The sequence below is a fragment of the Mauremys reevesii genome, linkage group 1 (genome assembly GCF_016161935.1).
Source record: "Mauremys reevesii isolate NIE-2019 linkage group 1, ASM1616193v1, whole genome shotgun sequence".
Lineage (NCBI taxonomy): Eukaryota > Metazoa > Chordata > Testudines > Geoemydidae > Mauremys > Mauremys reevesii.
Genome location: NC_052623.1, coordinates 247,684,196 through 247,711,049, shown reverse-complemented (window position 1 = coordinate 247,711,049; position 26,854 = coordinate 247,684,196). Strand labels below are relative to the sequence as shown.

The window sequence follows — 26,854 nt, the reverse complement described above, 5'->3', positions numbered from 1 at the left end:
GGGTGGGCGCACACCAAGAACAGCGAGGGCCAAGTGGGGGGTAAACAGTTACCTCCCTTGGTATGGATGCTGCTTCTCCCTCTGCAGGAGGCGGGGGGCAGGCACAGGCAGACATCACTGTCTCAGTTCTATTCAATGGATAATCTCAGCTTTTCTTTGCAGCCATGTGAGGTAGAAACATTTATTTTTAAATGAAAGCTGAGATTGACATAATCACATGACTGGGATCCAGGCATGTGGCTATTGTGCCTCCATCTTAATCTGGTCATATCCAGTGGTGTAGCTGAACCTTACAGAGAGCCCAAAGGGGAACCCGGCAGAGCATGTGTGCTCATGTTCTTTACACCTGCACAATCTGCTATAAATAGCATCTCATATAGGCAGAGCTTGGATTGTGGGCAGGACTTGGGACAGTACCACCACCTTTTTTCCAGTTCAATCCAATTCCAATTCAAACTCTGAGGGAGAACAACGAAGGGGTGACAAAAGGATAAACACTCTTTTCTCTCATCCTTCCCTGAAACAGAAAGTGGCACACGTTCCCTTTTTTCTGAAAGGGGGATGAAGGTGGAGAAGGGCAAGTTCTTCCAGTTACCCTACCTAACTCTTGTTCCCCAACAAAATGCTTCACTATCTATCTAAGGTATTTCTATAGCCTTTGTTTTGTCAGAGTATCTGAGCACCTCACAAAACTTCTATGAAGCATGGAAGCCATGTTATCCACAGTACAGAGGGGAAACTGAGGCATCAAGAGGCCTTGTACAAGGTCACACAGGAAGTCTGTGGTAGAGCATAAAATTGAACCCAGCTCAAATCCTAGGCTAGTATTCTAACCACTGGAAAAAACTACCTATCTCCAATATGCCACTCCTTGTTCCAATGTGCCAGTTTTTTACTTTGAAACTATGGCCAAGATGCAGGTGAAGCAGACACATTGCTATCTGCAACCTTACTGCCAGAGATGGTCTATATTTGGCTGATTTTTTATTTGTTTGGGTTTTTTAATGTTTTTTTTTTTAGATTTTTCATAAAATGAAAAGTTCCATTTCAATTTTTTACCCTTTTCTCTACCTTTTAAAAAAAAACCACTTTTCTCTCCCTTTTCCCGTTGGAAAGGGCAATGAAAGTCAATGGCTTTTTAAGTCACACAAGTGTTTTTGAAAATGTTACCCATCCTAACTAGCAATTGTTTCTAGGTAGGATGTGGATTGAAAGTGAGTTCAGCTGGATGACAGCAAAGACCCAGTGCAGTTAATTGGAATCACATTTGGGGAATAACTCACTCCCAATCTTTGCAGTCCCCAAAGGATTTGCATTCTCCTATTGGTTAGCAAAGCCTTCTTTTCACTTATTACCTGAACTGTCAGTCCTGAGTATTTTACTCTCTTCCCTCACAATTACATCACCAGGGGTGTATAAAATCTGACCAGCTGGTGAGTGAAATAAAGCAGTGTTTGGAGTACTGAGAAAGGTCAGTGAGTCACTCCTTGAAGGAGTGGGACTTGTTAGTGAGGCTTTTTAGTTTATTTTTAATTGTTTATACAGTTCCTTGGTCAGGGCTGTGCACTTATGTGACTAAGAAATGTTTGTATGTGTAAATGTCTGTATTAAGAAGCTGTGGGTAGGATAGGAGTTGGGAAGCTGGGTCTGGGAAACTTAACGCACCCTGGCCTTAAGCCTCTTAGCTGATGAGACAGGATCCCATTCTTACCCACCCCCTGTACTTAGAGCTATTAAATGGCCTTTAGTAGTAGTGAAACCTACTGCCTTTAATAGACTCTCCAAAAATAACCAAAGACTTTCAACCACTCTGCCATGAGAAGGAATCCTGCTTGCTTTCTCCTTAGCTGTAGCAGAACTGAAATATTTCTTGCTTTTTAAAAAAGCAGTGACAATGTATTTAGCTCACTATTCCTCTAAATATTCCTTGTTAATCTGATGAGGACTCTGCCATTTCTTCTAGTCCCTCTCTGGAGTAGAACACCACCCTTGTCTTTAGGGTGCTGTAACTTTTCCTTAAGAAACTCAGCTTGTATCTTCAGGCCTTTCTTCTTGCCCTTTTCAGGTAGATCTGATCATACCATGACTTCTAATGGAAAAGACACAACTATGGCATCCCCAGAGCATGGGGAGGAAGAGCAACAGGTAGGTGCTCCCTCTTAAGCATTGCTGGGCAACATGTGAATATGAACGATGGCTGGCTGTTATCTGGTAGCAGGCTTCACATATGTACATCTCGGTGTCTAGAGGTTTGTGCAGTTGCTCTCCCAGATGCTGCAAAATAGCCTGGTTTATAATGAGATTTTAAAAATTCTTCTTGCCTTAGTTAACCTTGTGATCCGGTTTCTGTACTAACCCCAAAAGCAGCTGTTGGGCCTCTTCAGATTTTTGACCATTAAACAATCCTTTGATTGCGGCTAACACTCTTTCAAGTGGTTACACCCTTGATGTAAAGGTTCAGCCCCAGTGTAGAACATTGCCTCCCTGACTCACTGTTCTGTCCCTTGCCTCACTAGAATGTCTTGAGGAGGGTGGCCAGTCTACCTTTAGTCAACTCTGCCTATGATCTGGCTGCCACTGCCTATGCTTCCACCAAGGAGAGCCATCCCTATGTGAGGTCCATCTGTGACATGGCAGAGAAGGGAGTGACCTCCATAACCAATGCTGCAGTTAGCAGTGCACAGCCAGTTGTAACTAAACTTGAACCTGAGGGTGAGTAAAGCATATATGCAGACCTTTCTATTTGTATGGTACAGTTTCTCCACAGTAGGCTCTTAACACCCTGTCGGGAAGCTTCCATCTCTAAAACTTGGGTCCATGAAGATCAGTACCAGAGGAGAAGCTGGCAGTGGGGGTGGTGTGACAATATAGAAATAATACAGTAGCACATGCATGTAAGCAACATTTGCTAGAGGCTAACAAAGGGCTTTGCTGACACTAATTACTATTGCTGAACCTGCCCTCACCTTCATTGTAGCCAGCAGGTGAGATTAGTGCTAAGCTCCTTTCCCTTTAAGAAGCAACACCCTTTGAAAGGTACCTAATTGCAAAATGAGATCTCCTCCTCATTCTGCAACCAGAGAGGCTCCAAATCTAGGCTGTCACCAACAGAAGTTGGTCCAACAAAATATTACCTCACTAACCTGGTCTAATAATTCTGGACCAATGTGGCTACAACAACACTGCAAACTTCTTAACTAGCTGCTTATCAGGCAATAGCTCAACACAATGGCTGCTCCCTGACTTGCTTGCTTCCTTCATGAGAACAGTTAGTTGGACTTATCGCAGCCAAGGCATTGCAAAAACTTCTTGGTGCCTTCCAGAGGGATACTAAATGTTTGATAAAAAAGCTTCAGAGCTGTAAGACTATGGAGTGAGATGATTGCACTTTATTCAGAACATAAAAACCTCTCACTTGGTGAGGGAGCCTGGAAAGTAATGCCTAGAATGCTTGGGTAAGAGACTTCTGCAGTAAGTATAGATGGGATGAGAAAGTGTTCAGATGCTAGTTATAACTATCTTAAGTCAGTTGCCCAATTAGGGTGCATGGGAGGAAGCATGGAACTATGAACTATTGAAGGGGACACTATTTTTCATGGAAAATTTTTACAAAAGAGCTCATCTCTTGAGGGAGAGGGAGGGAAGGAACCACCTTACATTGGGAAGGAAGGGGGAAATGGGCAGCCCCTACAACCCAGAACAATTGTTGCCTGAACATATTGGAGAACTGAAGCTCTCATTACAGATGTGAGCCAGAGTCTGTAAATATTACAATAGCAAAATTGACCAATTAAGAAACTGAACTCTGGTTTTTCTATAGGGACAACAGCAGAGGAGTGTGTTTCTGAAGTACCTGACAAAGTGGAGGAGAATCTACCAATCCTTCAACAGACTGCTGATGAGGTAACTTTCACCACCCTCTCACTAGACAAAACATCATGCCTTTCTGAAAGGGATGCCAATAATGGGATGCTTCCTCCAGCAGAGGTACACTCCATACTAAAAGTGGTCAAGAGGCAGGAGCTAGGGTCTAAATATAACTCTGGTCTGATGCTTAACAGCAAGATGCAGTTCTTCCCCTGAAGATTTGACCTATGGGGCAGAGCAGGTGGTAATCCCCTCCCCAACCTCAATCTCTGGGTAAATGTGGTGGTATTGCCCTGAATTACTGTACAATATCTTGCTTGATCACTCTTCTCTAGGCTACATCTGAAACACCGGAGTTGGCCTCTTCCAGACTGACAGATGTCAAGGAGACCATGATGAGAATGGTAGATATGACCAAAGAGGCTGTGCAGGACAGTATGAAGACCACCAAATCAGTGGTCACTGACAGCATGAGCACAGTTGTGGAATCAAGAATGGGCCAACTGGCCATAAGTGGAATGGAAGCAGTGCTGGAGAAATCTGAAGAGCTCTTGGATCACTATCTTCCCATGACAGATGATGAACTAGGTCAGAACAAATGAATGACAGGCCTATTATCCCTAAAAGTTTAGGGTAATCCTCCCTTTGTGCCAAACTTCTCTCAAGGCTTCTCAGTCTTATCTGTCACCAAATGGAGGCTCATTCTACAGCCTTTTCATAGCTGAGACTGAGGGTTAACTTGAGTTGGTGGGCATGTAACAATGTAAAATGAATTGAGCAACAAGTGGGGACAGGGTGGTACTAGAAGGAATGATGGGCATGACTACTCATTAGAAGTCAGTCATTTGCAAAGTAAGCAAAATCCTTAGTAATGCTGTATTGTATGTGGCCTTTTGTTTTAAGGCTGAAGCTACCTCTGTGGTACTTGATGGGCGCTAAGACACAAATGCTTGTTACAAGGGAGCTTAAGATTTAGCAGATCAGTATGGCTCGTACTCCTTTACCAATCTCTCAACCTGAGGGTGAACAACCTGAACTCTCTTCCCTCTAGCTGAACTTGCTGAATCTGTGGAAGGGGCTGAAGTGGCTTCAGCACAGCCACAAGAGCATCGGAGTTACTTCGTGCGTTTAGGTTCCCTGTCAACCAAACTTCGCCAACGTGCCTACCACTATTCCCTAAACAAGATGAGACATACCAGTCAAAGCATCAGAGAGGCTCTTTCCCAGCTTCATCAAACCATGGGACTGGTAGGAACTCCACTATCTCTCAAAACTGATGCCCTTCAGGGCAGGGAACACTCTAACCACACCTGTATAGAATGTGATGCAATGAGGCTTAGACCTCATTCATAGTTGGGTTATGTAACTAGACCCTTCTCCTCTTGATGCATTGAGCATACCACACTGTGGGGTGAAGACATGTCAAACAGTGGAACTAAATAATTGATGTGCAAATGTCTCATCTCTTAATATGCTTAATCCACTTCTAGATTGAATACCTTAAGCAAGGTGTCTCTCTCCAAGAAGTCCAGGAGAAGTTCCATCACATATGGCTGAGCTGGAATAGAGAGCAGCCAAAAAGCAGTGAAATGAAGGATTTGGCAAAACCAGAGGTATGTACATTTGGGTGTGTGCATGGTGGGTGGGGGGGGGGGGGGTGTCACTTTTGGTCTGAAGCTAGCCACCCTGCAAGGCCAAGAATAATTGCATCTTTGGATAAGTAGCTCAAACTCGGGTGACTTTAGTTTTATTACATAAAGTTGTTCCCTTTTTGAGCATAATGAGTGGCTTCCTTGCTTAGACAGCCCTAAGGTGATGTCACACCAGCAAGGTCTGTGCCCAAGAAGCATAGTCACTTGAGATTCATGCCTACTACTTTTTAAACCTCTGCCCAACCTGAAAACTGATAGTAGATCATGGGTTTGCAACCTGTCAACTTGGTTTAGGTCAGAATAGAGCTAAGCCATCTTACATGGCTTATTGCCTCTGTTAGAAGCCACTTGTGACAATGGAGGCTCTTAGGGATGGCACAACTTGGCCTCTTTCTTTATCATGAAAGATCATGGCACACCCATTGCAGACCTTGTTGGTGCCCATGGTCTTTCCATCAGACCTTGACTGCCATTAGTACCTTGCAGCATAACTTGCTGCCTTACAACATCCCCTGAGGCAGTGGCAATAGCAAGTCTGATCCTCATTGTGTTTTGAACATTAGAATTAAGCTTCTATTTCTCCAACAGATGGAGTCTGAGACTTTGGCTATGTCCCGCAGCATTATCCAGCAGCTGCAGGATGCCTGCCAGATGCTAGTATCCAGCATTCAAGGTCTCCCCACCAACTTCCAGGAGAAGGTGAAACAGGTGTATCGCAACATTGAAGAGCTTCATGCATCCTTCTCCACTGCCCATTCCTTCCAGGATCTCTCCAGCAGCCTCCTAACCCAGAGCCAGGAGATGGTGACCAAGGCCCAGGAACATGTAGATGAGCTGATGGCATATGTGATGGAGAATACTCCTCTGTCTTGGGTTGTGGGACCATTCATCCCATCTGGAAAGGTGTCTGCAGACTCGCTTGAACCACAAAACCAAGAAAATGAGGCTGAGGAAGCCTCCAAGTCTAAGGAGGACCTGTGACCTGGAGGACCTGAAACTTCAACTTCTAAGGAAGAAGGCAAATTCATTTAGTCTTCCTTCTGACTTCGTGTGTACTGTCATACTTCAGGAAAGACACCAGTGGCTAGTACTAGTATGCACTGTGCCTAAATCTCTGCTAATTTCTGGAGGTGTTGTGTGACTGCTATAATGTAGATCACTTCTCAGCTCAGATACTACTTGTTTGTGCTATCACTGTCTTCAAAATAAAATGCCACTGCATTTGAATGAAGGTCTAATCTGCTCTTTCTAGGAAGTGATTTCCAGTTCTATAGTAGACGTCTGTGCCAGCAGTTAGTCATGCTATATGTAGCCTTGTTTGCCAGTAGCAGCAACCACTGGCATTAGTGTGTAGACACTTAAAAGCCTGGGCAGCTTACCCCATATACCATAGAAATTAAGGCTTTAGATTTGGTTCTAAGTATTTCTAGATGTGAACATGCTTTAGTTTCTGGTTATAACTTGCAACAGAGACATTTCCTTTTGTTGCTCTCATGGCTGTGGTAGAATTGCACTTGGGATTTCAGGTAGCAACTTCTGAAAAGCACACAGTGCAGTTGGTTAAAATTCCTACCACTGACTAGCCAACCTGGGCTAGACACTACCTGGGTTGCTCAGTCCTGGCCCCTGCCCCAGGAGAAAACAGGCCTAGGATTCCTTTGTCCATCTCAAAATAGGGCTGTCCCTAGAGGGGCTCTGGGGCATAAATGTCAGTCTATAAAATATTGGTGGTTCTGGTGGGTGGATGTATTATTTCAACCACCTATAAAATCACTGAGTCAGTATCAAGGCTGCATATTTCCACATCAGCTGGAAATGTGAAAGGTTGTAGATGCAATCTTCACCCTTAGGAAAGCAGGCCCTTTAAATCCACATCAGGGTGACGAGTATCAGGGGTAGCAGTGTTTGGTTTTCTGTGGGTACAGGCTGTCTGGTGGTATCTTAAAGGCAACATTTATTTGGGCATAAGCTTTTGTGGGTAAAGGACCACTTCAGATGCATCCTCAACCCCTTTTTGTCAAAAGGTGAGTAATTCAGCTTTTCCCACAGCCTCAGACTTACCTGTCAAAGGCATCAATCGCTTGCTTTGTATTTTCCATACAAATCAGACACTAAAATAAGAGCTTCTGAATATCAAAAGAAGATGGTACAGTGCCCATAATACAGATGATATGGGTTCTGTTTAGGGCACCACATACCCTAGGAAAGCAAAAACATTAGGGCCCTTGTGCTTAAAGGTATTTAGGCATTGCTCCACTCAACATTGCAGGACCTCCCTGAGCCAACTTTCATTTACAAGTGATATGAGCACTTAGTGCTCATCACAAGTCTCATTGTCAATGAGTGACATTGCTGTCACATGGGTCTTGCAGAGCAGTGTATTAAAAACTTTTAAAAATAAAACTGGGCTGCTCTGAACTAAGTGCTTTAATCTGAAACCCAGGCCAAGCTTGAGTGTTATGATAGGTGGTAATAAGCTATGTCCTAGGTTATTCCCAGCCCTGCCACTCCCTAAGGCATTTCTATGCTTTATGCCTCTGCATAATGGGGATACAGTCTCTAGAATCATGCAGTCTTTTGAAATGTTTATATTCAGTAACTAGCAAAAGGGGGCCCAGTTACAGCAGGGTAGCACAGAAGCCTCAACTGCAACTATTACGGCTGTGATCATCCTAATGTGCAGAAGTGCTAAAGTTTGCACAATGTAGCTGTACCCAAAGTCAATGGGAGAGAAGCTGTTCCAGATGCAGTTTTCTAAGCCCACTCTTTCTACAGAGGGAAAACTGATCTAGTGGTTCTGGAATACCTACCTTCTATAAAAGCCACTATGAATGCCTTGCCTACACTAGAAAGGGAGATGCAGCTTATTCCAGCAAACTTGTTGCCAGTATCATTTCTGACTTCAGCAAATGAAATAAGTAAAGCTGTCAATTGTAGTTAACTCACACAATTAACTGAACTAAATCATTAACAGTGCAATTAAGCACATCTTTAAACAATAGAATACCAATTAAATAGTTTTGGATGTCCTACATTTTCAAATAGAAATCTATTACAATACAATCTGTACAATGCTCACTTTATGTATATTTTTTTTACCAATAGTGGACTGTAAAAAGATAAAGAGTACAGTACTTGTAGGTGAATTGAAAAAATACCATCTCTATCAGGAAAGTGCAACCTAGAAATGTAGACTCTTTTTTGGGGGGGGGGGGCGGGGGGAACTTGCACAATACAGGCCAGCTTCTCTACTGCTCTGCAACTTGTGTAGTCATTTGTCCCTGTGCCCAGTGGGTGTGAAATGCTGCCACATCAGAATGGTCGTATAACCCAGCCTAACACAGTGGGGTGTTTTGTCCCCAACCCCACCCCAGTAGCCAGGCCACCTAAAGAGGTGTATAAGTTTGCCAAGGAACCTGGATTCTTCAGGTAATAGAGGCTCAATTTGACACAGGATGAAGAATCCTCGCTAGAGCTGGCTAAAATATTTTTTAATCAGAAATTTGCCAAAAAATGCTTTTCTCAGAACACAGAAGTTATTTGCAAATTCAAGTAAAAAATGGGGGAAAGAAATTGGAAAAACTCAAAACAGTTTGTTTTGGTCATTTCAGAATGAAATGTTTTGACTTTTCATTTCAAATAGTTTCATTTTGAACATCTGGAAATGAAACACTTGATTTTTTTTTTTTTCGTTTTGAAATGGTGTTTCCTTTCAAAATTTAGCTAGATTGTAAAAAAGGGAGGGGGTAAAAAGCACCCAAAACCTACATGAAATGAAAAACTGAAAAAAAAATATTTAGGGTCAAGTGAATTGTTTTGTTTGGCTTGAAACACATTTGCTCATTTATTCCATTTCAATGAGGAAAAACTGAAAAATAAAATGAGTTTTGATTTGAACTGATTGTTTTTAATTTTAATTTTTGTTCAGCCACTGAAATGAAAAATTCATTATTTGCTCAGTCCTGGTCCGTAGGCAAATATTTTAATGTTGCATGACAATGTTAAGACGAAAAGGTGGCAGAATCTCAGTCTAGTTGCCCATTTGGGATAAACAGTCAGAAGGGAAGGGGACAGTGTAACGCTGACAAAGTCCAGTCGGCAGGATTGAACTGGGGGTTTCTGGAGCTTAGTGCATGAGCCTCTACTGCATGAGCTAAAAGCCAACTAGGTATTAGCTGAGGCTGTAGAGCAGACTCCTTAATTGCTCTCTCTTGAAGTGGTCTCGGTGCCACCCGCTGAGCCAGAACACCACACCCAGAAGATGTGTGGGTTACAATAGCACTGCCATAAAAAGACTACAAGGGTGGGAATTAAGGGTATGTCTACACTACCAGTTTAGTTCGATTTAACTTAATTCGAATTTGTGGAATCGACCTTACAAAGTCAAATTTGTGTGTCCACACTAAGGACACTAACTCGACTTTGTGAGTCCACAATAACGGGGCAAGCGTCGACATTGGAAGCGGTGCACTGTGGGAAGCTATCCCACAGTTCCCGCAGTCCCCGCTGCCCATTTGAATTCTGGGATTTCCCCACAATGCATGCTGGGGGGAAAAATGTGTTGAGGGTGGTCTTGGGTAACTGTCATCATTCAACCGTCACTCCCGCCGGCGGGAAATCAGTTCGCACACTTTTCCTGTTAGTGACAGCGCGGACGCCACAGCACTCCACTGCGATCATGGAGCCCGCTGCGATCATCGCTGCACTTATGGCCGTTGTCAGCTCCTCGCACCTTATCGTCCACCTCTTCCACAGTCAGATGCTGAGAAATCGGGCGAGGAGGCAACGGCAGCGCGGTGAGGACATGAAGTCAGAGAGTGGCTCAGACCTCTCACAAAGCACGGTACGCCGCGCCGTGGAGATCATGGTGGCAATGGGTCATGTTCATGCTGTGGAACGGCGATTCTGGGCCCGGGAAACAAGCACGGACTGGTGGGACCACATAGTGCTGCAGGTCTGGGATGAATCACCGTGGCTGCGAAACTTCAGGATGCGTAAGGGCACTTTCCTTGAACTCTGTGACTTGCTGTCTCCTGCCCTGAAGCGCAAGGACACCCAGATGCGAGCAGCCCTGACTGTGCAGAAGCGAGTGGCCATAGTCCTCTGGAAACTTGCAACGCCAGACAGCTGCCGGTCAGTAGTGAACCACTTTGGCGGGGCAAATCTACCGTGGGGTTTGCTGTGATGCAAGTAGCCCACGCAATCGTTGAGCTCCTGCTCTCGAAGGTAGTGACCCTGGGAAACATCCAGGTCATCATAGATGGCTTCGCCGCGATGGGATTCCCAAACTGTGGTGGGGCTATAGATGGGACTCACATTCCTATCCTGGGACCGGCCCACCAGGCCAGCCAGTATATCAACCGAAAGGTCTACTTTTCAATGGTGCTGCAAGCACTGGTGGACCATAGGGGACGCTTTACCAACATCAACGTTGGGTGGCTGGGCAAGGTTCATGATGCGCGTGTGTTCAGGAACTCTGGTCTGTTTAGACGCCTGCAGGAAGGTAGTTTCTTCCCAGACCACAAAATAACTGTTGGGGATGTGCAGATGCCTACAGTGATCCTCAGGGACCCAGCCTACCCGCTGATGCCCTGGCTCATGAAGCCCTATACAGGCGCCTTGGACAGTGACAAGGAACTCTTCAACTACCGGCTGAGCAAGTGCAGAATGGTGGTGGAGTGTGCTTTCGGACGTCTCAAGGGGAGATGGAGGAGCTTACTGACTCGCTCGGATCTCAGCAAAACCAATATCCCCATTGTTATTGCAGCTTGCTGTGTGCTCCACAATCTCTGTGAGAGCAAGGGGGAGACCTTTATGGCAGGATGGGAGGTTGAGGCAAATCGCCTGGCTGCTGATTATGCTCAGCCAGACAGCCGTGCAACTAGAAGAGCCCAGCGGGAAGTGCTGTGCATCCGGGAGGCTTTGAAAGCTAGGTTCCTCAGGGAGCAGGGTAACCTGTGACTGTTCAGTTTCTTTACAGAGAAGCTGAACCTGCCCCTGCTTCAGTTACTGTTGACTTTCTTCTGCGCTTACATACCCCGTTCACCACGTTTCCCCCCTTCCAACACACGTTTAAAAATAAATTTAATGGAACATTGTTAATTAACAACGTTTTCTTTATTAATGAATTCGCGTTAAAGGGTTGAAACAGGGACGCAGACTGTGGTGGGTAGGGTGTGCAGTGATGTTAACACCGCTTCTACACTCGAGGAATGATAGGCTCCTGCTCCTAGAGTGGTCTGCAGTGCTGGACTGGTTGTTTCAACGGAGCCTGCCATCCCTCCTTTTCGGGACTCTGTGTGCGGGGGCTATGTGACCTTGTGGCGGGGGAGGACGGTTACAGATTCCCCTGCTGCGTGGCTCTGTGGTCCGAGACAAGGACCGCTGCATAAGTTCTGTAACTGCCCTCCCATGCCACAAAGTCACGTACCCTCCACCCACACAGAACAGGGAAAACACCTCCCAGACCGACCAGGGTGCCTACTGACTGCACTGTGTGTGTGAGACCTGCTGTTGATCCTGCCCCCGTGTCTGTACCCTGGTAAAGGTGACTGTCCTATGCAATTAACAACCCCCTTCCCCCCCCCTTCACAGACAGTCTTCTGTAGAAAAACTTGACGGAAATAGTAATGAACAGCAAACTACTTTTAATACTCAACTACACAGTTAGGGGATGAAACTGGGATTGGGGCTTGGGTGAGCCAGGAAGGGAAGGACTTCTCAACATTTAGGGAATGAGAGCCTTCTTGTATTTGTGCACTCAGCAGGGGTGCAGTGACAGTTTTCACGGCCCCTAGCGCTCATCCTTCTTGTTACTTTGGGTGAGGGGGGTTTGGGACTTTGTGGCGGGGGAGGGCGGTTGCAGATACACTGCAGGGGGCTCTGTCCTCCTGCCTGCAGTCCTGCAGAACATCCACAAGGCGCCGGAGCGTGTCCGTTTGCTCCCTCATTAGTCCCAGCAGCGTTTGAGTTGCCTGCTGGTCCTCCTGATGCCACCTGTCCTCCTGTTCGCTGTGTGAGCGCTGGTACTGAGAGAGGTTCTCCCTCCATTGGCTCTGCTGGGCCGCCTCGGCTCAGCAGCAGCCCATAAGTTCAGCGAACATCTCGTCCCTTGTCCTTGTCTTGCGCCTCCTAATCTGCGCCAGCCTCTGTGAGAGGGATGCTGGAACAGGTCTGGATACAGTGGCAGATGTGTGATGGGAAAAAGGGAGTGAATTCCTTACAAAGATACATTTTTGCGAACTATGAACATAGTCTAGTCAGTCTCTGTGAACAAGACCATGCACAGCACCTATCTCATGAGCACTGACTCAGGACAAGTTCTAATTTTCGGCTTTCACTTTCATTGCCTGGGGTCTTGCACTGGAGATCAGACAAGCGGGGCAGGACAGCAGAATCCGTGTAGCAGGCAGGCATGGTAAGCCATAGACTTTAGGCTGCTTAAAACTGAATGTATGGCACTGTCCTCTTGCTGCAGGCAATCCGGAAAGCATAAACTCTTCCCCTGTTCCACCTCCTCGCGGCTGTTCCCTGGGAAAGATCCCTGTATGCTGCCCCTCTGCAGCCTCCACCATGTGGCTCTAAACGGAGGCTTATTGTCATGCAAAGGAACAGTCAAGCATTCCCAATACTAACAGTACACAAATTACTCTAATTAAATGCAGGAGTCTCCGAGCGAGATCACCCTGAGGAGGGTCACTGAAGGAGATAGAGAGTACATGCTGCGTGAAAGCCAGCACAAACCAGGGGCCTATGCTGCCATGCTCGTGGAGGCAATGCTCCCAGAATACCTCATGAAAGCCTGGCGCGGAAAAGTGTGCTACCACGGAGCACCCAATAAGGCAGCTCTCCCCAGGAACCTCCTGCGGAGGCTTTTCGATTACCTCCAGGAGAGCTTCGTGGAGATCTCCCAGGAGGATTTCTGTTCTATCCCCATATATATAGACCTCCTTTTCACATAGTTCAGATTCCTGTTACATTAATAATAAAAGTTTACAAGTTTAAAGCACTTACTGACTGATCCTTCCCCTGATTCAGGGTCTGGGGTAACTGCTGGGGAGGGTTGGTAGGGGATCTCCGTGAGGGTGATGAAGAGATCCTGGCTGTCCATCGCCGAGGAACTGGCCGTCGACACTATCCCATCGTTGGAGTCCACGGTCACTGGTGGGGCAGTGGTGGCAGACCCACCGAGAATGGCATGCAGTGCCTCGTAGAAGCGGCATGTCTGGGGCTGGGCTCCAGAGCGTCTGTTTGCCGCTTTGATTTTTTGGTAGCCTTGTCTCAGGTCCTTGATTTTCACGCGGCACTGCATTGCATCCCGGCTGTATCCTCTGTCTGCCATGGCTTTGGAGACCTTCTCGTAGGTCTTTGCATTCCGTTCTTTGGAGCGCAGCTCCGAAAGCACAGACTCATCGCCCCACACAGCGATCAGATCCAATACTTCCCGGTCAGTCCATGCTGGGGCCCTATTTCTACTCTGAGATTGCATGGACTCCTCTGCTGGAGAGCTCTGCATCGTTGCCATTGCTGCTGAGCTCGCCACGATGTCCAACCAGGAAATGAGATTCAAACTGGCCAGACAGGAAAAGGAATTCAAATTTTCCCGGGGCATTTCCTGTGTGGCTGGTCAGAACATCCAAGCTCGGACTGCTGTCCAGAGCATCAACAGATAGGTGCACTGTGGGATAGCTCCCGGAGCTACTAAGGTCGATTTCCATCCACACATAGCCTAATTCGACATAGCCATGTCGAATTTAGCGCTACTCTCCTCATCGGGGAGGAGTACAGAATTCGAACTAAAGAGCCCTCTAGGTCGAACTAATTAGCTTCCTGGTGTGGACGGGTGCACGGTTAAGTCGAATTAACGCTGCTAAATTCGACATAAACTCCTAGTGTAGACCAGGCCTAAGACGGATTTGGCACTGGTTAGGGTATCAAAATTAATCTAAAGATTCTCAGTTGCTTCTGGTTTATCCATAACTCTTTTGCTGCCCCAACTAACTGCACCAGAACCTCACACCTCTTCAAACGTATCACAAGTAATGCCACAAAGCCTGACACAGGAGCTCAGAGAGGCGTGAACTGCCCCATTCATCAAAGTGGGGTAACTCCGATGCCAAGTGATGGTGATATACATGTCTAGATTTTCAAATATTTCACTGCTGATCAAAGTAAGCAAGAAAAAAGAGGGAGCATTGCAGATCTGCATAATCTACCCGGGGTGGCATCTCATTTTCATGGTGAGAGTGGATGTCATTAGGGAACTATTCACACTCCCATGGCCAATATCTGACCCTTGGGGCTAAAAGACCAGATGCCACCAATCCCACAGAGCCCAGCTAGGCATTTATCTGTTGAAATCCAGGGAAGGTGGGTGGGCGCGCACCAAGAACAGTGAGGGCCAAGTGGGGGGTAAAGAGTTACCTCCCTTGGTATGGATGCTGCTTCTCCCTCTGCAGGAGGCGGGGGGCAGGCACAGGCAGACATCACTGTCTCATTTCTATTCAATGGATAATCTCAAGCTTTTCTTTGCAGCCATGTGAGGTAGAAACATTTATTTTTAAATGAAAGCTGAGATTGACATAATCACATGACTGGGATCCAGGCATGTGGCTATTGTGCCTCCATCTTAATCTGGTCATATCCAGTGGTGTAGCTGAACCTTACAGAGAGCCCAAAGGGGAACCCGGCAGAGCATGTGTGCTCATGTTCTTTACACCTGTACAATCTGCTATAAGTAGCATCTCATATAGGCAGAGCTTGGATTGTGGGCAGGACTTGGGACAGTACCACCACCTTTTTTCCAGTTCAATCCAATTCCAATTCAAACTCTGAGGGAGAACAATGAAGGGGTGACAAAAGGATAAACACTCTTTTCTCCCACCCTTCCCTGAAACAGAAAGTGGCACACGTTCCCTTTTTTCTGAAAGGGGGATGAAGGTGGAGAAGGGCAAGTTCTTCCAGTTACCCTACCTAACTCTTGTTCCCCAACAAAATGCTTCACCTTCTATCTAAGGTATTTCTATAGCCCTGATTGCCAGAGTATCTGAGCACCTCACAAAACTTCTATGAAGCATGGAAGCCATATTATCCCCACTGTACATAGGGGAAACTGAGGCATCAAGAGGCATGAAGAGGCCTTCTACAAGGTCACACAGGAAGTCTGTGGTAGAGCATAAAATTGAACCCAGCTCAAATCCTAGGCTAGTATTCTAACCACTGGAAAAAACTACCTGTCTCCAATATGCCACTCCTTGTTCCAGTGTGCCAATTTTTTACTTTGAAACTATGGCCAACATGCAGGTGAAGCAGACACATTGCTATCTGCAACCTTACCGCCAGAGATGGTCTATATTTGGCTGATTTTTTATTTGTTTGGGTTTTTTAATGTTTTTTTTTTTAGATTTTTCATAAAATGAAAAGTTCCATTTCAATTTTTTACCCTTTTCTCTACCTTTTAAAAAAAAAAACACCACTTTTCTCTCCCTTTTCCCATTGGAAAGGGCAATGAAAGTCAATGGCTTTTTAAGTCACACAAGTGTTTTTGAAAATGTTACCCATCCTAACTAGCAACTGTTTCTAGGTAGGATGTGGATTGAAAGTGAGTTCAGCTGGATGACAGCAAAGACCCAGTGCACTTAATTGGAATCACATTTGGGGAATAACTCACTCCCAATCTTTGCAGTCCCCAAAGGATTTGCATTCTCCTATTGCTTAGCAAAGCCTTCTTTTCACTGATTACCTGAACTGTCAGTCCTGAGTATTTCACTCTTTTCCCTCACAATTACATCATCAGGGGTGTATAAAATCTGACCAGGTGGTGAGTGAAATAAAGCAGTGTCTGGTGTACTGAGAAAGGTCAGTGGGCTAGTCTTTGAAGGAGTAGGACTTGTTGGTAAGGCTTTTTAGTTGTTTTTTAAATTGTTTATACAGTTCCTTGGTCAGGGCTTTGTACTTCTGTGACTAAGAAATGTTTGGATGTGTAAATGTCTGTATTAAGAAGCTGTGGGTAGGACAGGGGTCGGGAAGCTGGGTCTGGGAAACTTAATGCACCCTGGCCTTAAGCCTCTTAGCTGATGAGACAGGATCCCATTCTTACCCATCCCCTGTACTTAGAGCTATTAAATGGCCTTTAGTAGTAGTAGTAGTGACACCTACTACCTTTAATAGAATCTCCTGGCACAGAGTGGTTGAAAAATCTTCTATTTTTTGAGAAGGAATCCTCCTGCTTTCTTTCTCCTTAGCTGTAGCAGAACTGAAATATTTCTTTTTTTTTAAAAAAGCAGTGTCAATGTATTTAGTTAACTAGTCCTCTAAATAGTCATAATCTGATGAGGGCCCTGCCATTTCTTCTAGTCCCTCTCTGGAGCAGAACACCACTCCTGTCTTTAGGGTGCTGTAACTTTTTTCCTTAAGAAACTCAGCTTGTATCTTCAGGCCTTTCTTCTTGCCCTTTTCAGGTAGATCTGATCATACCATGGCTTCTAATGGAAAAGACACAACTATGGCATCCCCAGAGCATGGGGAGGAAGAGCAACAGGTAGGTGCTCCCTCTTAAGCATTTACTGGTTCAACATGTGAATAGGAATGATGGCTGGCTGTTACCTGGTAGCAGGCTTCACATATGGACATCTCGGTGTCCAGAGATTTGTGCAGTTGCTCTTCCAGATGCTGCAAAATACCCTGGTTTATAATGAGATTTAAAAATTCTTCTTGCCTTAGTACTGAAACCAGATCACAAGGTTAACTAACTTCAAAAGCAGCTGTTGGGCCTCTTCAGATTTTTGACCATTAAACAATCCTTTGATTGGGGCCAACACATCAAGGGTGTAACCACTTGAAAATGTAAAGGTTCAGCCCCAGTGTAGAACATTGCCTCCCTGACTCACTGTTCTGTCCCTTGCCTCACTAGAATGTCTTGCGGAGGGTGGCCAGTCTACCTTTAGTCAACTCTGCCTATGATCTGGCTGCCACTGCCTATGCTTCTACCAAGGAGAGCCATCCCTATGTGAGGTCCATCTGTGACATGGCAGAGAAGGGAGTGACCTCCATAACCAATGCTGCAGTTAGCAGTGCACAGCCAGTTGTAACTAAACTTGAACCTGAGGGTGAGTAAAGCATATATGCAGACCTTTCTATTTGTATGGTACAATTTCTCAACAGTAGGCTCTTAACACCCTGTCAGGAAGCTTCCATCTCTCAAACTCAGGTCCATGAAAATCAGTACTCGTTCAGTACTGGAGGAGAAACTGGCAGTGGGGGTGGTGTGACTATATAGGAATAATACAGTAGCCCATGCATGTAAGCAACATTTGCTAGAGGCTAACAAAGGGCTTTGCTTACACGAATTAGTATTGCTGAGCCTGCCCTCACCTTCACTGTAGCCAGGAGGTGAGATTAGTGCTAAGCTCCCTCCCTTTTAAGGAGCAACACCCTTTGAAAAGTACCTAATTGCAAAATGAGATCTCCTCCTCATTCTGCAACCAGAGAGGCTCAAAATCTAGGCTGTCACCAACAGAAGTTGGTCCAACAAAATATTACCTCACTCACCTTGTTCTAGCCATGTTGGTCTAGAACTATTAGACAACACTGCAAACAGATTACAACTGCTAAGCTTTTCTTAACTAGCTGCTTATCAGGCAATAGCTCAACACAATGGCTGCTCCCTGACTTGCTTCCTTCATGAGAACAGTTAGTTGGACTTATCGCAGCCAAGGCATTGCAAAAACGTCTTGGTGCCTTCCAGAGGGATGTTAAATGTTTGATCAAAAAGCTTCAGAGCTGTAAGACTATGGAGTGACCTATGGGGCAGAGCAGGTGGTAATCCCCTCCCCAACCTCAATCTCTGGGTAAATGTGGTGGTATCGCTCTGAATTATTGTACAAGATCTTGCTTGATCACTCTTCTCTAGCCTACATCTGAAACACAGGAGTTGGCCTCTCCTAGACTGACAGATGTCAAGGAGACCATGATCAGAATGGTAGATATGACCAAAGAGGCTGTGCAGGGCAGTATGAAGACCACCAAATCAGTGGTCACTGACAGCATGAGCACAATTGTGGAATCAAGAATGGGTCAACTGGCCATAAGTGGAATGGAAGCAGTGCTGGAGAAATCTGAAGAGCTCTTGGATCACTATCTTCCCATGACAGATGATGAACTAGGTCAGAACACATGAATGACAGGCCTATTATCCCTAAAAGTTTAGGGTAATCCTCCCTTTGTGCCAAACTTCTCTCAAGGCTTCTCAATCTTATCTGTCACCAAATGCAGGCTCATTCTACAGCCTTTTCATAGCTGAGACTCAGGGTTAACTTGAGTTGGTGGGCATGTAACCATGTAAAATGATTTGAGCAACAAGTGGGGACAGGGTGGTACTAGAAGGAATGATGGGCATGACTATTCATTAGAAGTCAGTCATTTGCAAAGTATGCAAAAACCATACAGCATTACTAAGAAATGTAGGTTTTGTTTTAAGGCTGAAGCTACCTCTGTGGTACTTGATGGGCGCTAAGACACAAATGCTTGTTACAAGGGAGCTTAAGATTTAGCAGATCAGTATGGCTTGTACTCCTTTACCAATCTCTCAACCTGAGGGTGAACAACCTGAACTCTCTTCCCTCTAGCTGAACTTGCTGAATCTGTGGAAGGGGCTGAAGTGGCTTCAGCACAGCCACAAGAGCATCGGAGTTACTTTGTGCGTTTAGGTTCCCTGTCAACCAAACTTCGCCAACGTGCCTACCACTATTCCCTAAACAAGATGAGACATACCAGTCAAAGCATCAGAGAGGCTCTTTCCCAGCTTCATCAAACCATGGGACTGGTAGGAACTCCACTATCTCTCAACTGATGCCCTTCAGGGCAGGGAACACTCTAACCACACCTGTATAGAATGTGATACAATGAGGCTTAGACCTCATTCATAGTTGGGTTATGTAACTAGACCCTTCTCCTCTTGATGCATTGAGCATACCACACTGGGGTGAAGGCATGTCAAACAGTGGAACTAAATAATTGATGTGCAAGTCTCATCTCTTAATATGCTTAATCATCTTCTAGATTGAATACCTTAAGCAAGGTGTCTCTCTCCAAGAAGTCCAGGAGAAGTTCCATCACATATGGCTGAGCTGGAATAAGGAGCAGCCAAAAAGCAGTGAAATGAAGGATTTGGCAAAACCAGAGGTATGTACATTTGGGTGTGTGCAGGGGCGGGGGGAGGTGTCACTTCTGGTCTGAAGCTAGCCACCCTGCAAGGCCCAGAATAACTGCATCTTTGGATAAGTAGCTCAAACTCAGGTGACTTTAGTTTTATTACAAAAAGTTGTTCCCTTTTTGAGCATAATGAGTGGCTTTCTAGCTTAGACATCCCTAAAGAGATGTCACACCAGCAAGGTCTGTGCCCAAGAAGCATAGTCGCTTTAGATTCATGCTTACTACTTTTTAAACCTCTGCCCAGCCTGAAAACTGATTGTAGATCACGGGTTTGCAACAAGTGACACACCTGCAAACTTGGCTCAGCTCAGAATAGAGCTAAGCCATCTTACATGGCTTATTGCCTCTGTTAGAAGCCACTTGTGACAATGGAGGCTCTTAGGGATGGCACAACTTGGCCTCTTTCTTTATCATGAAAGATCATGGCACACCCATTGCAGACCTTGTTGGTGCCCGTGGTCTTTCCATCAGACCTTGACTGCCATTAGTACCTTGCAGCATAACTTGCTGCCTTACAACATCCCCTGAGGCAGTGGCAGTAGCAAGTCTGATCCTCATTGTGTTTTGAACATTAGAATTAAGCTTCTATTTCTCCAACAGATGGAGTCTCAGACTCCGGCTATGTCCCGCAGCATTATCCAGCAGCTGCAGGATGCCTGCCAGCTGCTAGTATCCAAAATTCAAGGTCTCCCCACCAACTTTCAGGAGAAGGTGAAACAAGTGTATCGCAACATTGAAGAGCTTCATGCATCCTTCTCCACTGCCCATTCCTTCCAGGATCTCTCCAGCAGCCTCCTAACCCAGAGCCAGGAGATGGTGACCAAGGCCCAGGAACATGTAGATGAGCTGATGGCATATGTGATGGAGAATACTCCTCTGTCTTGGGTTGTGGGACCATTCATCCCATCTGGAAAGTTGTCTGCAGACTCGCTTGAACCACAAAACCAAGAAAATGAGGCTGAGGAAGCCTCCAAGTCTAAGGAGGACCTGTGACCTGGAGGACCTGAAACTCCAACTTCTAAGGAAGAAGGCAAATTCATTTAGTCTTCCTTCTGACTTCGTCTGTACTGTCATACTTCAGGAAAGACACCAGTGGCATAGTACTAGTATGCACTGTGCCTAAATCTCTACCAATTTCTGGAGGTGTTGTGTGACTGCTATAATGTAGATCACTTCTCAGCTCAGATACTACTTGTTTGTGCTATCACTGTCTTCATTCAAATGCAATGACATTTTATTTTGAAGGTCTAATCTGCTGGTGATTTCCTGTTCTATAGTAGACATATGCACCTGCAATTAGTTATGCTATATGTAGCCTTGTTTGCCATAGCAGCAACCACTGGCATTAGTGTGTAGACACTTAAGCCTGGGCAGCTTACCCCATATACCATAGAACCAAATCTAGAACTTAGAAATTAAGGCTCTAGATCAACTACTCACCTGTAAACATGCTTTAGTTTCTAGTTAAACTTAGAACAGAGACATTCCTTTTCTACCACAGCCATGAGAACAATTGCACTTAGCTTTTCAGAAGTTGCTCCCCAAAATCCCAACAGTGCAGTTGGTTTAAAATTCCTACCACTGTCTAGTCAACCTGGGCTAGACACTACCTGGGTTGCTCAGTCCTGGCCCCTGCCCCAGGAGAGAACAGGCCTGGGATTCCTTTGTCCATCTCAAAATAGGGCTGTCCCTAGAGGGGCTCTAGGGCATAAATGTCAATCTATAAAATATTGGTTATTCTGGTGGGTGGACGTATTATTTCAACCACCTAGAAAATCACTGAGTCGGTATCAAGGCTGCATATTTCCACACTTCACAGCTGGAAATGTGAAAGGTTGTAGATGCAATCTTCACCCTTAGGAAAGCAGGCCCTTTAAATCCACATCAGGGTGACAAGTATCAGGGGTAGCAGTTTTTTTCCCCAAGGGTACAGCTGGAGTCTTGTACCTTTAAAGGTACCAGATTTATTTGGGCATAAGCTTTTGTGGGTAAAGGACATCTGAAATGATCCTCTACCCACAAAAGCTTATGCCCAAATCCATTGCCTTTAAGGTACCACCAGACTTCTCAACCCTTGTTATCAAAAGGTGAGTAATTCAGCTTTTCCCAGAGTCTCAGACCTTCCTGTAAAATAGGAAAGGCATCAATCACTGCTATGAAATAAAAAGCAAACCATACAGATTAAAATAAGAGCTTTTGAATTTCAATTGAAGGTGGTACAGTGCCCATAATACAGAGGATATGGGTTCTGTTCAGTGCACCACATACCCTAGAAAGGAAAAACATTGGGGGGCCCTTTGTGCTTAAAGGTATTTAGGCATTGCTCCACTCAGCATTGCATGACCACCTGATACAACTTTCATTTGCAAGTGATATAAGCACTAAGTGCTGGTGTCACTATTTGAAAATGAGACTTACAGTGCTGTCATATGGATCTTGCAGAGCAGTGTTCTTAAAAACTTTATACATCAGAGTTGCCCAATTTTTAAAATCTAAAACCCAGGCCAAATTGAGGGTGCTATGATAGGTGGTAAACAAGCTATGTCCTAGATACTATGCTCTTCCCAGCCCTGCTACTCTCTCGAGTCAATTCTATGCTTTGTGCTTCTGTAAAAGGGCAACATGATACCACTTGTAAAATGGGGATAACAGTTTCTGTAATCATGCAGTATACTGAAATCTACTAGTATTCAGTAACTAGCACAAGGGGGCCCAGTTGCAGCAGGGTAGCACACAAAAGCCTCAACTGCAACTATTACAGTTGTGAATTTCCTAATGTGCAGAAGTGCTAAAGTTTGCACCATGTAGCTGTACCCAAAGTCAATGGGAGAGAAGCTGTTCCAGATGCATTTTTCTAAGCCACTCTTTCTACAGAGGGAAAACTGATCTAGTGGTTCTGGAATACCTACCTTTTATAAAAGCCACTGTAAATGCCTTACCTACACTAGAAAGGGAGATGCAGCTTATGCCAGCAAAAGTTTGTTGCTAGTATCATTTATGACTTTAGCAAACAAAATAAGTAGGGCTGTTAACAGCAATTAACTCACACAATTAACTCAACTAAATAATGACTAACAGTGTAATTAAGCACTATTTTTTTAAAACAATAGAATACCAATTAAATATTTTTGGATGTCCTACATTTTCAAATATATTGATTTCTATTACAACACAATACAATCTGTACAGTGTTCACTTTATATATATATTTCTTATAAATATTTGGACTGAAAAGAAATAGTATTTTTCAATTCACCTACAAGTACTGTAGTACAATCACTTTTTCAGGAAAGTGCAACTTACAAACGTAGACTTTTTTTGTTACATAAGTGCTCTCAAAAACAAAATGTAAAATTTTAGAGTCTACAAGTCCACTCAGTCCTACTTCTTATTCTACCAATTGGTAAGATAGACAAGTTTGTTTACATTTACAGGATATGCTGCTGCCTGCTTCTTATTTACAATGTCACCTGAAAGTGAGAACAGGTGTTCACATGGCACTTTTGTAGCTGGTGTTGCAAGGTATTTATGTTCCAGATATGCTAAACATTCATATGCCCCTTCATGCTTCAACCACCATTGCAGAGGATATGCTTTCATGCTGATGATGGTTGTTAAAGTATGTGTTAAATTTGTGACTGAATTCCTTGGGAGAGAACTCTAGATCTTCAGCTCTATTTTACCCACATTCTGCCATATAGTTCCTGTTGTTAGCAGTCTTAGATGATGACCCAGCACATTTGTTTTAAGAACACTTTCACTGCAGATTTGACAGAATGCAAAGAAGGTACCAATGAGAGATTTCTAAAAATAGCTACAGCACTTGACCCAAGGTTTAAGAATCAGAAGTGCCTTCCAAAATCTTAGAGGGACGAGGTGGGGTTCACGCTTTCAGAAATCTTAAAAGAGCAACACTCAGATGCCGGAACTACAGATCCCAAACCACCAAAAAGGAAAATCAACCTTCTGCTGGTGGCATCTGACTCGGATGATGAAAATGAACATGCGTTCATCCACTCTGCTTTGGATAGTTATTGAGCAGAACCCATCATCAGCATGGATGCATGTCTTATGGAAGATGAAGGGACATATGAATTTTTAGTGCATCTGGGACATAAATAGCTTGCAATGTCAGCTACAATAGTGCCATGCAAATTCCCACTCTCACTTGTAGGTGACAAACAAGAAGCAGCCAGCATTATCTCCCGCAAATTGTATCCAAGTTTGTTTGTCTGAGCGATTGGCTGAAGTAGGACTGAGTGGACTTTTAGGACAAAGTTTTACATTTTCAATGCAGTTAGTTTTTGTACATAATTCTACGTTTGTAAATTCAACTGTCATGATAAAGAGGTTGCACTACAGTACTTGTATGAGGTGAATTGAAAAATACTATTTTTGTTCTTTACTAGGCAAATATTTGTAATAAAAATATAAAGTGAGTACTATACACTTTGTATTCTCTGTTGTAATTGTAATCAATATATTTGAAAATGTAGAAAACATAAAACATCAAAAAATATATGTCCTGGGACACTTGCACAATACAGGCCTGCTTCTCCACTGCTTTGCACCTTGTGTAGTCATTTGCCCCTGTGCACAGTGCGTGTGAAATGCTGCCACATCAGAATGGTCATATAACCCAGCCTAACACAGTGGGGTGTTTTGTCCCCACCCCAGTAGCCAGGCCACCTAAAGAGGTGTATGAGTTTGCCAAGGAACCTGGATTCTTCAGCACAGGTAACAGAGGCTCAGTTTGACACAGGATGAAGAATCCTCGCTAGAGCTGGGTAAAATATTTTTTAATCAGAAATTTGCCAAAAAATGCTTTTTTCAGAACACAGAAGTTATTTGCAAATTCAAGTAAAAAATGGGGCAAAGAAATTGAAAAAGTCAAAACAGTTTGTTATGGTCATTTCAAAATGAAATGTTTTGACTTTTCATTTCAAATAGTTTCATTTTGAACATCTGGAAATGAAACACTTTATTTTTTTTTTCCATTTTGAAATGGTGATTCCTTTCAAAATTTAGCTAGATTGTAAAAAAGGGAGGGGGTAAAAAGCACCCAAAACCTACATGAAATGAAAAACTGAAAAAAAAATATTTAGGGTCAAGTGAATTATTTTGTTTGGCTTGAAACACATTTGTTCATTTATTCCATTTCGATGAGGAAAAACTGAAAAATAAAATGAGTTTTGATTTCAACTGATTGTTTTTAATTTTATTTATTGTTCAGCCCCTGAAATGAAAAATTCATTATTTGCTCAGTCCTGGTCCGCACGCAAATATTTTAATGTTGCATGACAATGTTCAGTGGGAAAGGTGACAGTATCTCAGAATCTCAATCTAGTTGCCCATTTGGGATAAACATTTAGAAGGGAAGGGGATAGTGTACTACTGACAAAGCCCAATCGGCAGGATTGAACTGGGGATCTCTGGAGCTTAGTGCATGAGCCTCTACTGCAGGAGCTAAACGCCAACTGGCTATTAACTAGGGCTGTAGAGCAGACTCCTTAATTGCTCTCTCTTGAAGTGGTCTCGGTGCCACGCGCTGAGCCAGAACACCACACCCAGAAGATGTGTGGGTTACAATAGCACTAACATAAAAAGACTACAAGGGTGGGAATTAAGATGGATTCGGCACTGGTTAGGGTATCAAAATTAAACTAAAGAATCTCAGTTGCTTCTGGTTTATCCATGACTCTTTTGCTGCCCCAACTAACTGCACCAGAACCTCACACCTCTTCAAAAATATCAGAAGTAATGACACAAAGTGGTTTGGGCCACAAGGTTCTACGGTACGGTGACCAAGAAGGAATCCAATGGGAAATTGTATTTTCATGCGATCATGCTCATTGTACAAATGTTTACAATTTCCTTTATATTTATCTGTATTGAAGGCATAGAAACTGTCAGTGGAGAGGAGAGGCCTTTTCCTTAAGCATTACAAAATGCAGCCAGAAAGAACATTTGAGAAATGCAGCTTTATATGTTTAGAATGAACAGTAAAATACTTCCAAATTCAGTTACTTGGAAAACGTTGTGCCTTGGGAGTTATATGATAAAGCAGCAAAACCCCAAAACAGTCAGGGTGCATCAGAGGTCCCGTCCATACGTACATTTCTGTGGCTCTTGCATTATCTGGAGTGGCTGGTCTTCAAGTGCTAATGGAGCTAAGCTCTATCAATATAATGTGACAACAGATTATGGAAAAAACCTTGAAAACATGAAAAGAGCAAAAACGGACGCACAGGCATCTGCCTGCCTCTGCAGAGAGCCTGACACAGGAGCTCAGAGAGGCGTGAACTGCCCCATTCATCAAAGTGGGGTAACTCCGATGCCAAGTGATGGTGATATACATGTCTAGATTTTCAACTATTTCACTGCTGATCAAAGTAAACAAGAAAAGAGAGGGTGCATTGCAGATCTGCATAATCTACCCGGGGTGGCATCTCATTTTCATGGTGAGAGTGGATGTCATTAGGGAACTATTCACACTCCCATGGCCAATATCTGACCCTTGGGGCTAAAAGACCAGATGCCACCAATCCCACAGAGCCCAGCTAGGCATTTACCTGTTGAAATCCTGGGAAGGTGGGTGGGCGCACACCACGAACAGCGAGGGCCAAGTGGGGGGTAAAGAGTTACCTCCCTTGGTATGGATGCTGCTTCTCCCTCTGCAGGAGGCTGGGGGCAGACACAGGCAGACATCACTGTCTCAGTTCTATTCAATGGATAATCTCAAACTTTTCTTTGCAGCCATGTGAGGTAGAAACATTTATTTTTAAATGAAAGCTGAGATTGACATAATCACATGACTGGGATCCAGGCATGTGGCTATTGTGCCTCCATCTTAATCTGGTCATATCCAGTGGTGTAGCTGAACCTTACAGAGAGCCCAAAGGGGAACCTGGCAGAGCATGTGTGCTCATGTTTTTTACATCTGTACAATCTGCTATAAGTAGCATCTCATATAGGCAGAGCTTGGATTGTGGGCAGGACTTGGGACAGTACCACCACCTTTTTTCCAGTTCAATCCAATTCCAATTCAAACTCTGAGGGAGAACAATGAAGGGGTGACAAAAGTATAAACACTCTTTTCTCCCACCCTTCCCTGAAACAGAAAT

General features: G+C 44.3%; 2 protein-coding genes across 5 annotated transcripts; both read left to right on the top strand.

Annotated features, from left to right (window-relative positions):
• Positions 1–1,405: 1,405 nt before the first annotated feature.
• LOC120408358 (perilipin-3-like) lies at positions 1,406–6,746 on the top strand. Its single transcript, XM_039545209.1, has 8 exons — positions 1,406–1,471; positions 2,066–2,145; positions 2,517–2,712; positions 3,821–3,903; positions 4,203–4,455; positions 4,919–5,115; positions 5,358–5,480; positions 6,108–6,746. The coding sequence occupies exons 2-8, from the start codon at positions 2,083–2,085 to the stop codon at positions 6,498–6,500; spliced, it is 1,308 nt and encodes a 435-aa protein (XP_039401143.1). The 5' UTR covers positions 1,406–1,471; positions 2,066–2,082; the 3' UTR covers positions 6,501–6,746.
• A 9,549-nt stretch (positions 6,747–16,295) lies between these two features.
• Positions 16,296–21,607, top strand: LOC120408395 (perilipin-3-like). Of its 4 annotated transcripts, none has more exons than XM_039545278.1 (6): positions 16,296–16,376; positions 16,979–17,058; positions 17,431–17,626; positions 19,145–19,341; positions 19,578–19,700; positions 20,508–21,607. In XM_039545278.1, exons 2-6 carry the CDS (start codon positions 16,996–16,998, stop codon positions 20,721–20,723), a joined length of 795 nt encoding a protein of 264 aa, XP_039401212.1. In that variant the 5' UTR covers positions 16,296–16,376; positions 16,979–16,995; the 3' UTR covers positions 20,724–21,607. The 4 variants fall into 4 exon arrangements, with proteins under 4 accessions (XP_039401212.1, XP_039401201.1, XP_039401206.1 ...); XM_039545267.1 differs by having other exon boundaries at positions 20,331–21,607; XM_039545272.1 differs by having other exon boundaries at positions 16,324–16,376; positions 16,983–17,058; positions 20,331–21,607.
• Positions 21,608–26,854: the final 5,247 nt, after the last annotated feature.